This window comes from Barbus barbus (genome assembly GCF_936440315.1).
Source record: "Barbus barbus genome assembly, chromosome: 2".
Taxonomy (NCBI): Eukaryota; Metazoa; Chordata; class Actinopteri; order Cypriniformes; family Cyprinidae; genus Barbus; species Barbus barbus.
The window spans coordinates 13942033-13956422 of record NC_136730.1 but is presented as its reverse complement, the minus strand read 5'-3'; the positions used below and the strand labels follow the sequence as shown (position 1 = coordinate 13956422).

At 37.3% G+C, this 14390-nt stretch overlaps 1 protein-coding gene across 2 annotated transcripts in view; it reads right to left on the bottom strand.

The window, feature by feature from the left end:
* The window catches only part of LOC306885838 (diacylglycerol kinase delta), a 74005-nt gene extending 59836 nt beyond the window's left edge, over window positions 1-14169 (bottom strand). Inside the window, exons 1-2 of one of the 2 annotated variants that reach the window (XM_079442617.1) lie at window positions 14021-14169; window positions 12269-12504 (exon numbers count right to left, since the gene is read on the bottom strand). In XM_079442617.1, the coding sequence (XP_079298743.1) occupies window positions 12269-12445 (177 nt within the window). In that variant the 5' untranslated portion in view covers window positions 12446-12504; window positions 14021-14169. Of the gene's footprint in view, window positions 1-12268; window positions 12505-13948; window positions 13988-14020 lie in introns of those variants that run through there. The other variant, XM_079442618.1, reaches the window with a different exon arrangement.
* Window positions 14170-14390: the final 221 nt, after the last annotated feature.

Genomic DNA, 14390 nt, shown 5'->3' with positions numbered 1-14390 from the left:
TCATCAGTTGAATTTTTTAATTACTCCAGTCTTCAGTGTCACCTGATCCTTTAGAAATCATTCTAATATTCTGATTTGCTGCTCAAAAAAAGTCTATTATTATTATTATTATTATTATATTGAGACAAATTTTTTCAGGTTTCCTTGATGAATAGAATATTATAGTGTATAATGTTATAAAATCTTTTTATTTCAGATAAATGTTGATCTTTAGATCTTTCTATTCATCAAAGAAACTCAACTGTTTTAAATATTTATGATGATAATAATAATAAATGTTTATCAGCACATTAGAATAATTTCTGAAGGATCATGTGACACTGAAGAATGGAGTAATGATGCTGAAAATTTTGTTTTGATCACAGGAATAAATTACCTTTAATATATTCAAAATAGAAAGCTGTTATTTTAAATAGTAAAAATATTTCACACTATTACTGCTTTTGCTGTATTTTGGATCAAATAAATGCAGGTTTGGTGAGCAGAAGAGAATTCTTTAAAAACATCAAAGATCTAACCGTTCAAAAACTTTTGACTGTTAGTGTACTTAGGCCCTACTTGTTTTTGCTTTTCAGTATGTGTATGTTTTGCCATGATACAAAGTGCCCAGGGGACTGTGGTGAAGCCCTTTTTTCAGCTAGTTCATCCTAGAGATCAAGACTTGTAATTTGTACTTTTAAAAAGAAAATGTTCAACAATTAAAAATAATATTATCAGAACTAATGCTCATGAGCTATTGTGATTTTTATGGGGTTGGGGTGGTAAAAATCATGGATTACAGTGCTGTACCACAATTTGATTGTTTTTTACAGGTAAATGTTTTTTAAATTACATGAAAAACACTACAGCACTGAAAATACAGTACTAATACTATAAATGAAAATATGGTAATAATACTATAAATGAAAATACGGTAATAATACTGTAATTGAAAATACAGTAAAGCCATTATTATACTGTAAATGCATTTACAGTAATAATACTGTAACCGTTTTTACAGTAACTTACTGGCATCCAGCTGCCAGTAAGTTACCGTAAAATTTACAGCAAACTTTTTACAGTGTGGAAACGTGCAGATTAAGGGGTGGTAATATTATAATAACATGCCCTTTCTACAGTACGACACGGAGAAGCAAAATCTGAGCGGCTCGTTTTTTCACAAGCTTGCAGAGAAAAATAAAAATTAAAATGAATAGTTGTTCTTTTTCACATTTTCTGGGTTGGTAGATGAACCAGGAACCCGATTATAGCATTTAAACGCGGAACAAGTCAGATTTTCATGATATGTCACCTTTAAAATCTGGGTCACCGCATGTTCTATTTTTTGGTCACATTTATAGGTCACATTTATTTCGGTCACATTTATCGTCTTTTTCTCATTTCTTCCTCGTCTTTCCTTTTCCATCATTTCTTCTAGTTCATGCTGTAACCATGACCTGGAAGAGAGCATCAGTTTCACCTTCAAGGTGAATACAGGTAAAGTAGGACAAACGCTAAAGTAAGGCACTTGAGCTTAATGTGTGCCTATTACCAAACATCTGCGTTAAGTTTTAAGCATGTCATTTAATCGCATTCACTCTATGCATTAGACATGATGAGCAAACCCTCTGCTACTTCACACCTCCCGTCAACAGTGGCATTCTGGGAAATCTGACCGCAATGTCATGGCACCCCGCTTGCTTTCAGTCTGTTCTCTCATCTAGCCAAATCTTTCTTTCTATCTTTCTATGCATCTCTCAGTATGATCACTTTTGGACTTGATTCTGTTGGAACGTCACAGGAAATAACAAGCACACTACAACCATCTTCCTGCAGACCTGACCACAGCCACAAATAGACCTGCACCAGCATAAAAATGACTGACCTGCTAGTAATGCTTACTGGAAGAGAGAGAAAACGAGAAAGAAGAACAATATGAAACTTCTTTACAAATGAAACCAAAAACCACTTCCTTGATGTACTGATGACAATGGCCCAGATATAGAAACACTGATCTCCAACTCACAACCCAAAGAGCTCTATTTTAACAACATGTCACTGCTGTAGTAATGGGTGAGCTAACATTGCTAAACCAGTTGGCATTGCTGCATGTGTTCAACCAGACTACTCTAAACATCAATCAAGAAACTGATGTGCTTTTTCTGAATCCAGATCCTCCGGATCACACATCAAGCTTGCATGCATCTGTGCTCAAATGTGTGCGTTCAGTGTGAATTTAGGCTTTCACACAGGTTCATGTGTGCGTGAGCAAGGCTTGTGTTTTTCCTCTGTTTACACTGCAGTGTTGTTTGGTGCAGTGCTGATGCATGTGATCGCAGCTGAGAGCTTTTATAGTGGACTGCTACAGATTTGATAAGAGCCGGGCACAGAACAATGGCCTTTGATTAGAGAAGAGGTCTGTCCCTCTCTCCTCTAAAACTCCTTAAGTGGACAAGAGTGACGGTGTAAAAAAAGAATGACTCATTCTTCCCTGTTGTGCCCTCTCTCTCTCTCAGCTTTTGACCTGCATGAATGTGTAGATTGTCACCATCAGAGGCATATTACTCTGTCACTGCCCATGCCCACAAAACCAACAGTTCTGACGCCTAGTTTAAGGTCATCACCGTTTCAGACCCTCTGTGCCTATTTTTCAGAGCAACAGTGCAGATCTTTGATCTCTGATGTCTTTTTAAAAAAAAATATATATAACCAGATGTTTACAAGAACAGGACAATCTGAAACTGTTTATCTATACTAGTGTGGTACTATATCAGCAAAAGTATCATATTATCATGTCAGCTTTATACCTTTTGTGAACCTCTATAATTGTGTGGATCACCATTTTTATTTCGTTTTTATACAAAAATAATATAGTTCTGAACGTATCTTTTAATTTCTTCACTTTCACACACTGCAATTCAATTTTCACAGAAAATGAAAGGTATACTTTGTTTACAGTAAAGTTGTCTGTAAATTAACTTGGCTGTGTGTGTTTTTTTTAATGTTGTCAACAATACACCAATACAATTAAAAGGAGTTAATTTTTGAATTCCTGCATTGTTTAATTCTGTACTATCACACTCTCATATACTGCATGCGAAAATGTATTACCAAGAATCACCATACTACTGTTTGTACTACAGTATATGCTGTTATATACTATTACAACTAATTACTGAATACTAAATAAATTGTAAATACTATGGCGCTGCTGGTTTTTTTTTTTTTTAGGTATGGGCACTGTAATACTACTGTTGAATACAGCAAGTAAACTGTGCACCTCTAATGTATACTGTGTAGAACCAATGCTGTAAACATATTAATAACATTTGGCAATAATGATTGAGCTACAGTCATATCTGACCTAGGACCAGTCTCCCTGCAAGAGCATTACTCATACTGGGAAAACCATCTGTGATCAATGGATCTAAGGGGAGAAAGAAAGAAAGAAAAGTAAAAATGCATTCAATGTTGTTAAAAAAGGTGACTGATCACCAAAAAAAACTAAAAAACAAACAAACAAACAAACAAACAAAAAACATCTGACTAAACTCTATCTACACTAAGTTGAGCTTCACTGCCCTGACTGAAGTAAACCCCTGGACGCTTCCTGTTTTGTGGAGTGTGTAGCGCTGCTATTTTTAGCGGCAAAAACATGCCCTGAAAGGCAAAGAGTGTCAAAAGAGGAAACACAGAAGTAGACTTCCTTCCTGCTTCGGTTTTCTTCATTGAAACGATGAAAAGAATAGATGAGATAACGTGAGTGGGCGTCAACAAGGCCTGATGGCTTCCATTTTGTCCTGACTGTAGATGCTATTGCTGCTACGCTTGTGTCCGTGTGCTCATCATGACTGATGCTGTGTTATGACATGTGTCATCTGTCTTCATTAGCAAAGAAGAGAGATGGAAACTGACATAAACACTCTACTATCAATCAAACTAACAACCCAGCAGCTCATTCTTCCTCTTTTTCACAGACACACATTAAACTTTATGACTGGGCTAATTAATTTTACTTGTGTCCAGTGAAGTTTAAAGCAAAAAATAAAGGCTAGATAAAGTGACAAACTGACAGTCAGTCAAAACATACTTCACATTTTATATACAGCTACGTGTGTTTGAACCAGTGAGAATTTCACTCTGGGTGAGACACGACAGAAATCGAAACCAAACAACTGACAAATCACAAAGAGGTAGACTGGAGATATTTGATTCATCACTTGTCAGTTTATCGTACCTGGTTAGTGTGTAACACAGAAGCTCAGTAAACAGCATGTGCTGTGAACCCCTGGGCAGCTGTGATGATTGGAACAGAACTAAAAGGTACCTGCTGCATCTGTGCCTCTCGTTCACTTGTCCTCTGCTCTCTCTGCCACCTGTCTCTCTCATACATGTGCCCTCATAATGTGAGAAAGACAGAGCTCATTATGGCAGACCTTTCTCCAGAGGATGTGTACGTGTGTGGATCACTTATGGGCCCAGCAGAATGAAAACAACATGAAAGGAAGATGAGAAAAAAAAATGCTAGGGAATAAAGCATGTTGTGTGTCTTAACCTATGCTACTTTGCTTACGCTTACTATAAGAGAATGCTGGTAAGAAAGAGAAAGAAAGAAAAACCTCTGGAAGTTGCAGCCCTCGAAATGAGACACAGCTAATGTGACCATTGTATAATGATTCACAAATGAATCAAATGACTCATATGAGCTGGTTCTTTTCAGTGAATCAATAACATACACCGTGACCAGTGTAGTCAGATTTCCAGAGAGAATGACTCTTGTGAGCCGGCTGAATCAAAAACACATAGAGTGAGCAGTATAGTCCAACTAGTTCATGAACAAATAAATGTCAACTGAACAAAGAACTGTTCTTTTAGTGAATCAAAAACATGCAGCGTAAAAAACCCATCAGATTCCCAAAATTAAGCACTCTTGGGAGAATGAATGAATGAAACATTACATTTTGGTTTAAGTACCATTATTTAATATATAACGGTGTACAATTTTGGGACTGCAATTATTCTTTGAAAAATAAATTTTAGACATGAAAAGGAATAAAAAGGTTATGTAAACATTTCACAATAATTATGTCATCATTTAGCAACGCAGTTGCATTTTATCGGAATTCTTTTTTTCTCTCAAAAGTACTAAAATAATCTTTAATAGAACCGTTAAGAAATCAGACTGCAATCATTAAATTCCTTACGATTTTAATCTCTTATTCCTGGTGCTCTTGTTTTTTTTAGTTATAAAGCTTTATATTAGTATACAGCTCCTCTGTTTCACACATACACAAACATCTCGCCCTCTCTCTCACACACAGACACGTTCTGACAGCTATTCCTGTTATTTAAATGCTCTGCAGTCTTTCTGTCCCCTCTGAACCTTCTGGACAAACCAGAGATCCTTCAGGCCTCTGTCAGCCTCTCTTTTCTCTCTCTCTCACTGTCTCACTATCTCTCTCTCCCTTCTCTTCTCCCTCTCGCCGCTCCATTGCCTTAATGGACTGTCAAGGCAATGATGGACGATGCTTTTCTAATTAGGTTTTCAAGTTTAACCTAGAAAGAGAGAGGGAGAGAAAAACAAAGGGATGAGAAAAGAAAGAAAAACAAGCAAGAATAAGAAAGAGAGATGAGACAGGTACTGCAAGGTGAACCCAAACAGTAAAACAAATGATAAATGATCAGAAGCTTCAAGGGCTTGGGAATTAGGGTTCAGTTCATCCAAAAATGAAAATTTGTTCACTCAGTTAATTTATACTCATTATGTACTCATTCTCATGGCATTCCAAATCCATATGCTGTTATTATTTCTGCTGAACACATTTGTAAAGGACTGTTACACAGCTTTGCCAGTTCACAGTGGCTGGGGAAACAACACAGTCCATATGATTTACTCTAAGACTTCTGAAGCTTCTGACAGTTTTATGTGAGGAACAAGCCAAAAAATAGCATGCAGATTTCAACAACATGAGCATGAGTAAATAAATGACAGATTTTTGGGGGCAGATTTAAAAATGAGTTCATGAAAAAATATTTATATGCATTAAAGTCTCCCTTCTGTTACTCTGTTATTCTAGTTCCCTCTGTCTGCCTGCATCCTGCTCTCTCTTTGTCCTTTGCAATAATGTATTTAAGACTGTCTTTCTCTATAGAGACCCACAGAATCCACTGGGACAGAACAATACAAAAGGGGTTTAGTGAATGAGATGAGAGACAGACATACAGGCTGTCTTTGCTTCTAATTACTTTTAACTTATTAAAGACAATCAACTTATCGGACAGCCCATAAACATAATGTGATGTTAATTAGAAAACAAGGTTCTGTAATTGTTCTAATGAGATTATGACATCCTGTCTATATATCTTAAAGCTAAAAACCCAGTTTAGACAAAATAAGTGGAGCAAAGACGATGGTTAGAAAGTTTCTTGAAAGTTCAGCGGTCTGAGAATTCAGTCACAGCTGTATTATTTCAGTCTTGGACATATTTGACGTAGTTTAGCAGGTGATACCAGAAAACAGGCAACCTTGGCCGTCCAAAATTAACTATGAAATCTCATGTTACCCAAACCATTAAACAGCCATTAGTGATGGGCTGAGACTAAACTGACTGTGAGTTACTCTCTAAACTGACTGTGGGTCACCACATAAGGTCACCTTCTGGGAAACACAACAAAGGGAAATAACACCGGGTCATTCCTAGACATGAGACTACCTCATGTAATTCTACAGGGGTTTTGCACTCACACACCGTAACCCTTGACCTTTTCCTCCCACCGAATACAGTTGGTCTTCAGTATCATCCACATGAATGTTCAAAACATTCACAGTGCCCTTCAACATCAACATCCACATGGTCTGCATTTTCTAGTCTTCTTAAAAGACAGAGAACAACTGCCTCGAATTGCTACAGTGTTCTTGGGCAAAGTTTTCTAATGCAGAACCACTAAAAACTGTAAGAACATACTGATGTGACTAGGGGTGCACTAATATTAAAATTCTGTACTATTTTGTCTATAAATTAGAATTTAACGACTTAACATTAAAATCAGTTGTGCATCAAAAAATAACATTTTGAAATGCTGAAGTTTACAATTAACAGTGTTATTTAATTACTAGTGTTTTAAAAGATTAACACAAATAAGTATTAGACACTGCCAAACGTAAATCTAATCCAAATCCAAATATAAATAGAGGAAATGAGGATGAACAATTAAAAATACAATATCAACTATACTGTAAATTGACACTTTGCCAATAAAGACACAGTGTAAAAACAGATATGGAGATTACTATGGCAAATGACATCGCCATAAACAACATCAACCTTTAAAAAAAACAAGTTATATTTATACATTTCCTCAGGGTCACACCCTCCTTCGCAGTGAGTGCACACTTCACTTCTCTTTTTTAACTCTTAACTATGCTTTCTATTTTTTTTTTTTACTAGAAGGTTGTTTTGCTTGGCCAATGACTAATAATGCCAGACATTGGTCTGGTGGGGTCTCAGCCTTGTTTGGTCCGCTACCAGAAATGGTTAAATAGTTTTCAAGGAATTCTGCCCCGATTCTCCCCTTAAACTTAAATTCCCCTTAAAATTTGTCTTGTGTCATTCTGCCTCACAGCAAATGGACTGAATGGACACACACTGTCTCTCAGCTAACACACATACTTTTCCTCCTTGCCTGCCTCCAGTTTCTGCACACAAAATGAATGAGGGCACTTACAATAAGGGCAGAGAGAGAGATAGAGTCTTATGTAATTCTTTACCCCTTGGAGAGGAAGAAGGAGAACAGGGCCATCTAACACACGGAGAGTACTGACAGTGTGCACTGATAAACGAGACGGCTCAGAGGAAACCTGTTACAGGATATACGTACACGCATCACTGTTACTCTCTTCTTTTTCCTACTTCACAAACACATATATAAGACCCCTGCATACGTCCTCCTCTGTTTACTCATTCGGTCTCATTTTTCTCTCTACACAAATTCAACAACAAGAATTATTTTATTTTTTTTGCCCTATACAAATCATCAATGTTACCCAGGCTAGGTAATGTAACCTTGGTGACACACTTACATCAGCACAATCGAGCAGAATTCGCAAAATGTTGTTTTTTGAGCCCTGCACACACTTATTTCTCAAGTCTCCTCCTATACACTAAAGCCCCGTTCACACCAAGCACGATAAGGATAAAGATAACTATAAAGATAGCGATATTAGCGTCCACACCAGCGAACGATATCGTCTGTTTATTCTAAGCGCACGTGCGTCTGCCGCTTTAAATTCTCGAGCACATTATAGTAGGATGGATTCTGATTGGCTGTCAGTGTTTTCATCGTTCATCAGCTGGAAAAAAAAAAAACGTTAAAAAATTCTGGAAGTGATTCCAGCGATATCTTAAGAGGGGTCTGTAAGATTCAGTAATTTTTTTGAAAGAAATCACCAAGGCTGTGATTATTTGATCAAAAATAGAGTAAAAGCAGTTATATTGTAAAATGTAATTTTAAAAAAGATTTGTAATTTTCAGTCACATGATCCTTCAGTAATGATTCTAATATGTCGATTTGGAGCTCAAGAAATATTTCTTATTGTTATCAGTGTTGAAAACAGGTCTTCGTATTTTCTGGATTCTTTGATGAACAGAAATTTCAAAAGAAAGAGATTACATTTGATTACAGAGATTATTTAAAAAGGTAAATGCGTTTACTTAGCTTTTGATTAATTTAATGTGCCCTAGCTAAATAAAAAAATACTGATTTTAGCCTAAACATCATCTTATATATTTTTAACATCCAGCGTGTCAAACATACTGTAGTACATTAAAATACATGTTTATATAGTTCATAAAATAAATTTCAATCAATGCTTACTTTTCTATTTAAAGGTGATCATCAAAACACTCACACGGGGTAACTGTCTAAGACATTTACAAAACTCACCACACATTGTTAACTGTGATTCTACATATTTAAATGTCAGCGTGTACACAGCAACAACAGGTAACAAATGAACTCAGTCAGGCTGAAATGACATGTCACACTTCAAAATGCTTAGCAGGGTTTAACAAGTATGCTAATGAAGGGGAAATCACTAATGAGCAAGAGGAAGAAGCATGCAGTGTTTGCTGACACCAATATAAGCACACACACAAACACACAATTCATTTTCATCAGGCACATACTGTACTGAATATCAATTAGCCGCCCTCAACATCTGATGACCCTCCAACGGACAGTCCGCTGACCGTTTATTGACTGCCTGATGCTGCACACAAAAATAGTAAGCGCTGACTAAAATCACTATTTCCTGTCTGATTGACTGGCTTAACATGACCTCAGGATGCAAGTACACAAAGGTGCATTTTTGAGTAGTGCGGTTACAACACATGCATCACAGAGGATACTTAATTATTGTAGTATAATCTATTGCGTGTAAATATACCCCTAAATGGCACATAAATCAAAAACCAACTGTGGTTGATCAGACGGTCTCTTTCTATTGTTTTGGTCAGATTAAGCTGCATTGTGGATCATAGTTCATGCCGCAGAAATCTGGCAACACAAGGCTAGCTTGTGACACTGTACAATGATTCAGACCATTACATGCTGCTTACAAATCCTTAGGTCCAGATAATGTAAAACTTTAGGTCCAGTGTTTGTAAAAACACCCTTATTTCCTGTCAAGTTTTATGTGTATGCAGAAAAATGAAAATCAAAGATAACATTTTCCATAGATTTCTCTCAAGTGCTGTTTGTGATATTAAAGCATTGCTTTTAAGTCTGAAAATTACACAACCATTTTTATATTTCATTTTTTTTTTTCCTTTCTCAAAAATCCTGAAAAAGAATCAAGGTTTCCAAAAAATTATTAATCAGCACAACTGGTTACATTACCGATCCCAAACATTTGAATAGTAGTGTACATCAAAATATTTTCAAATGTTCCAGGTTGTAATAATAAAATTATCAAAGAACTTAAAGTCTTAGACATTAATTGACTAAATGAAAAATGTTAACTTAATTGACATCTCTGTAATTGCCTGATTTAAATAGTTCGGCTTCATTGGCTTGCTGATACTGACTAATATTCTGCTAATTTCATCAACCGCACTGTTAAGATAAATATGACTGACATGATGTGCTGATCTGGGATCAGGTTCATCTTATTACAACTATGATCTAAATGTTCGTGTACACAATGCCATTGCTTATTTGAGATCTGCTTTCACTAAGTTTCACTAAGTTTTGAGGTCAGTTTTCAGCTGTTTAACAGGGAGGAGGCAAAGGTGAAACACTCAAGCATGGCGTTCAAGGTCTGATCTGAGATCTGTTTTAAAGGAAACTTCTAGAAATGATCCAACAAAGCTGATATGATTTGTTATGATGGCAGTGCAATAAACCTTTGCACTCTGTGAGCAGCATTAAAGTGTTAAATGTAAAAAAGTTGTTCAATGGGCCAAGGCCAAACAGTGTCAGAGAACAAATAGCTAGTTACTAAGTGACTGCTAAGCCTAACTGTAGAAGAAAGGGAGATCCATAAGCTTACATTGTTCTGTTATAATGACACTCAACGCTTAGGCTATACAACAGGTGGCCTCACTGTTGCAGTCACTTTTAACACTCAGGATCTCACATGGGTCAAAGGAGAACGGTCATCTGATACATGAATAATGAATTGTTGAGGTGGGAAGCACAGCTGAGGCACTAAATTCTGCTACACTTTTTGCCTGCAGGGTCTCTCTTCAAGACTCATTCTTGTGTAGAAGCTTTCTATAGCCCCTTTCGCACTGCTTCAGTTCCAGAACTAAAAGTACAGTACTAAAGTACTGGGACGATTTTGCGCGAACTATTTCCCAGTACCATTTAAAGGGTTGCATTCGCACCGACAGTGGGTACTAGGAAGTGACGTAAGCCGGTCGACAGTGATGTCATTTGTGCATGGCGTTCAACAACGAAAAACAAAGAAAAACGACGTTAACTACGGGAGGATGGAGGACGCTGTGATCGGAGCTGGGTTTTTGTTGTGTCTCGCGGGTTTCACAATAATGGACATGAAATGTTTACACAGTATGTGTTTACACGGCGTTTTAAATCATGGTGGGTGAAGGTGTTTTCGTACGTGTTTAGCCAATCAGCGTACACTTACGTTGCGATAGTTCCTATGGAACTGTTTTAGACCCTACTCTGAAGTAGGAGCTAATTTAGTTTCTCCAAACGGAGTTACAGGAACTAAAACAATTCCTAGTTCCCGTGGTGCGAACACGCCAAAAAGTGGGTAGTTCCACAATTAGTTCGGGTACTATGAAAAAGTTCCTGCAGTGCGAAAGGGCCTTGTCACTGGATAAAAACAGAAAAGTTCATTTGCACAATTCAGATTTTTTTTCTTGCAATTCTGAGTTTATATCTCGCAATTCTGACTTTTCACAATTGCAAGATAAAAGGAACTTTTTTTATTTTTATCCTGTGGTGGAAACAAGAAAAATTATGAGATATATACTTCAGAATATAAAGAATTCAGAATTCTGTTTAAATCTCGTGATTCTAAATTCTAAAATGTGAGATATATTGTAAAGGAAAAGTCACAATTACCTTCTTTATTTTTTTATCCCATGGTAGAAACAAGCTTCCAAAATCTTCCCACATGGATAGCTATGGATATACTAATTTATATAGGTAATTGAACAATTCTAACAATTCTTCTGTTCTCATCTTATCAAAATACAACACAAAGCTGACACAATAAACAGGGACGTGTGAGGGGTCAAGAATCAGGGTAGCCCTCAGTATGTTCATGAACAGACTGACCTGTACACCAAATTCCCCTCTTTGTCAGGAAAAACAATCATTCAGCTTAAAAAAAATGAGCTCAATTAATCAACAGCATTTGGACTTTTGATTAACAAAAAACATGTGCATCCACTCTGTAGACTACATGCTGTCTTGAGTAGCATAATAAGCTTATTAATGACTGTCTCATATCCTTTTGCCCTTTCAGGAATAAACATTAGTCCAAACTGACATTGATATTGTGCATACACTGTACTAGTCATAGCATGCCAAGTATTGACTGATCCTGAGCCATCAGTGACTGTCCCGGATCAATATGCACTGCAGCTACGACTATACAATGTGTCTTGTGTGTTCATCTTTTGGGGTATCAAAGTGTGACTTCAGCAACTTTTCTTACAGAAAATAAATAAATAAATATGTACTAAACATGATTGGAGTGCTTAAAGAAAGTGAACAACATCACATAAAATGTTGTATTTTTTTCGTGAAATCCTACCTTGGCTCGAATCTGACCAGAAGTGGACACTTTTCGGATGAGTTTGTGCGAGGTCTCCTCAGGCTCCCCGTCACTATCCGATGATTCATCACCCGCCTCGGCTTGAGGGTCCGGAGAGGTCAGGGACTCCCGGGGCTCCCGGACATAAAGGACATTTGGATTGAGCTTCGAGGCCATGACTGTGCAAGGGACACAATTTTCACAGCACTCGTCTCCTCCTTTGTGTCAAGTCAGCTCTGAAAAAGAGAACGGCAGCTAACGGTACTGATTCCCAAAGAGATGACTTCTTCTTTCATTTTAAAGCTCTATGAACTATAGCGTTCATAGCAAATTCACTTCCTCTATTTTGATTGTGCTGAGCGTTGAAGCGAACAAAAGAAACCACAGCACAAACCAAAAGAAGGTTAACAACAACAGGGGGCTATTTTGTCTGTTGCACAACAGCATTAAGGGTCATTGAAAAAAGGATATCTGAGGTGATGAAAAGAAGAATCTTCTAAAAAAAAATAAAAAAATAAAAACAAGATCTTGTGATCTTTGTGTTTATGTTGGTTTCATGCAAAAAGTGGTGTAACAAACAAGAAAAAGTACTAAAATATTTAAACCTTGAATACCTTGAATTGTTCTTTTCTGTCACATGACAACATGCAAATTGATTTGACAAACTGACAAAAGTTTTCCAAATATTTCAGTTACATTTTAAAACAAAATTTCACATTTTTTAAAGAAATAATAACGAAACATTATGTTTTTACTACTTATTGTTTTTTATATACGGTATATATATAATTCATCCCTTATTCCTATATATACATATATAGAGAGAGAGAGAGAGAGAGAGAGAGAGAGAGAGAGAGTTACCATCAGCATCATCAGACATTTTACCGTAAACCTCACAGAATCACATATCCAAATGCATTTTAATTCATAAAGTGAAAACATTAGGCTAATCATACAAAATGCATCCAGGGCCTTTTTATGAATTGCTTTTTGCATAACAATAGATCCAGACAAAATAATGAGCGACACGCCATTGACCCTTATGCAGACGGTGAAGCCCATTAGCGCTCAGAATCGATACAAACCGATCTGACAAAATCCACAGACGGTCGCTGTCAGGGGGCTTTGAGAGATGTATGAACTCGCTGACTGTTGCGCGTTCACAGCTGCGCATTCGTTGCGCTCACAATCATCCGTTATCACCTTTCTCGCCGTTAATGTAATTAAATCGCCCCTTGCCCCGAAACATTACCTTTCTGCATCGGACTTCAGTTTATGGCACACACACACACGTCTCCTGTAAACATGAAATAACTACCTGTTATAATGTCGCGCGACGGCTGTCTACGTGTGAAAACGAGACAGTCGCTTTGCAGAGCAATAAAGAGATGTTAGAGTGAATAATGTCATTACTAATATTTAAACCAATAGATTTGAGGAGATTATATTGACACGGATGTCTCTGACTCAGTAACACACCAGCTGTGTTCTCGTGTCTTTCAAACCAAAAACAGCCGTGTTGTAGGCAGCATTAATGCTCTACGTACAAAATTTAGCGAGATCACTATAGCGGCGTCCTCCGGCTTCGACATTTTAATAAAATCGTTAACGGTTTGATTCATTGAACGCTCGCGGCGTTCGGCCATCACTTTCTGAATTGACAAATAGACTCAACTGTACCTCTCGCGCATGATTCCGTCTGCCGCGCTGGTTCCGACTGAATGAAAGGTGGACGTGAATGTGGTATTTTACCTCTGTGGTGCGTTGTCGGTTCCCGTTGACCCTCGTTTGCGTGTTCTTCTTGTTGCTCTCGGTGGGCTCTCGCGCAGCGCGGTGAAATACTGTCAAATCTGCTCCTGTCGCGCGCGTACGCATAGCATCGGATAAGATTTGAATCGAATGGGAGGGGTGAGAGTCTGTGTGTCAGCACATCTGGATGGCTCGACAACAGATATCTAAGAAATGTTTGAGAGATTAATCCATCACTTATTATCGTTTTACTTCAGTTCTCTATGCAGATATATAATGCTTCGCTTCTGACTCCAGGGTTTAGGAAAGTAGGAAAGGAAATCTTCGCTGAGGAGATATGTGACTTGTTGCTACATGTTGGGCTGCTTGACAA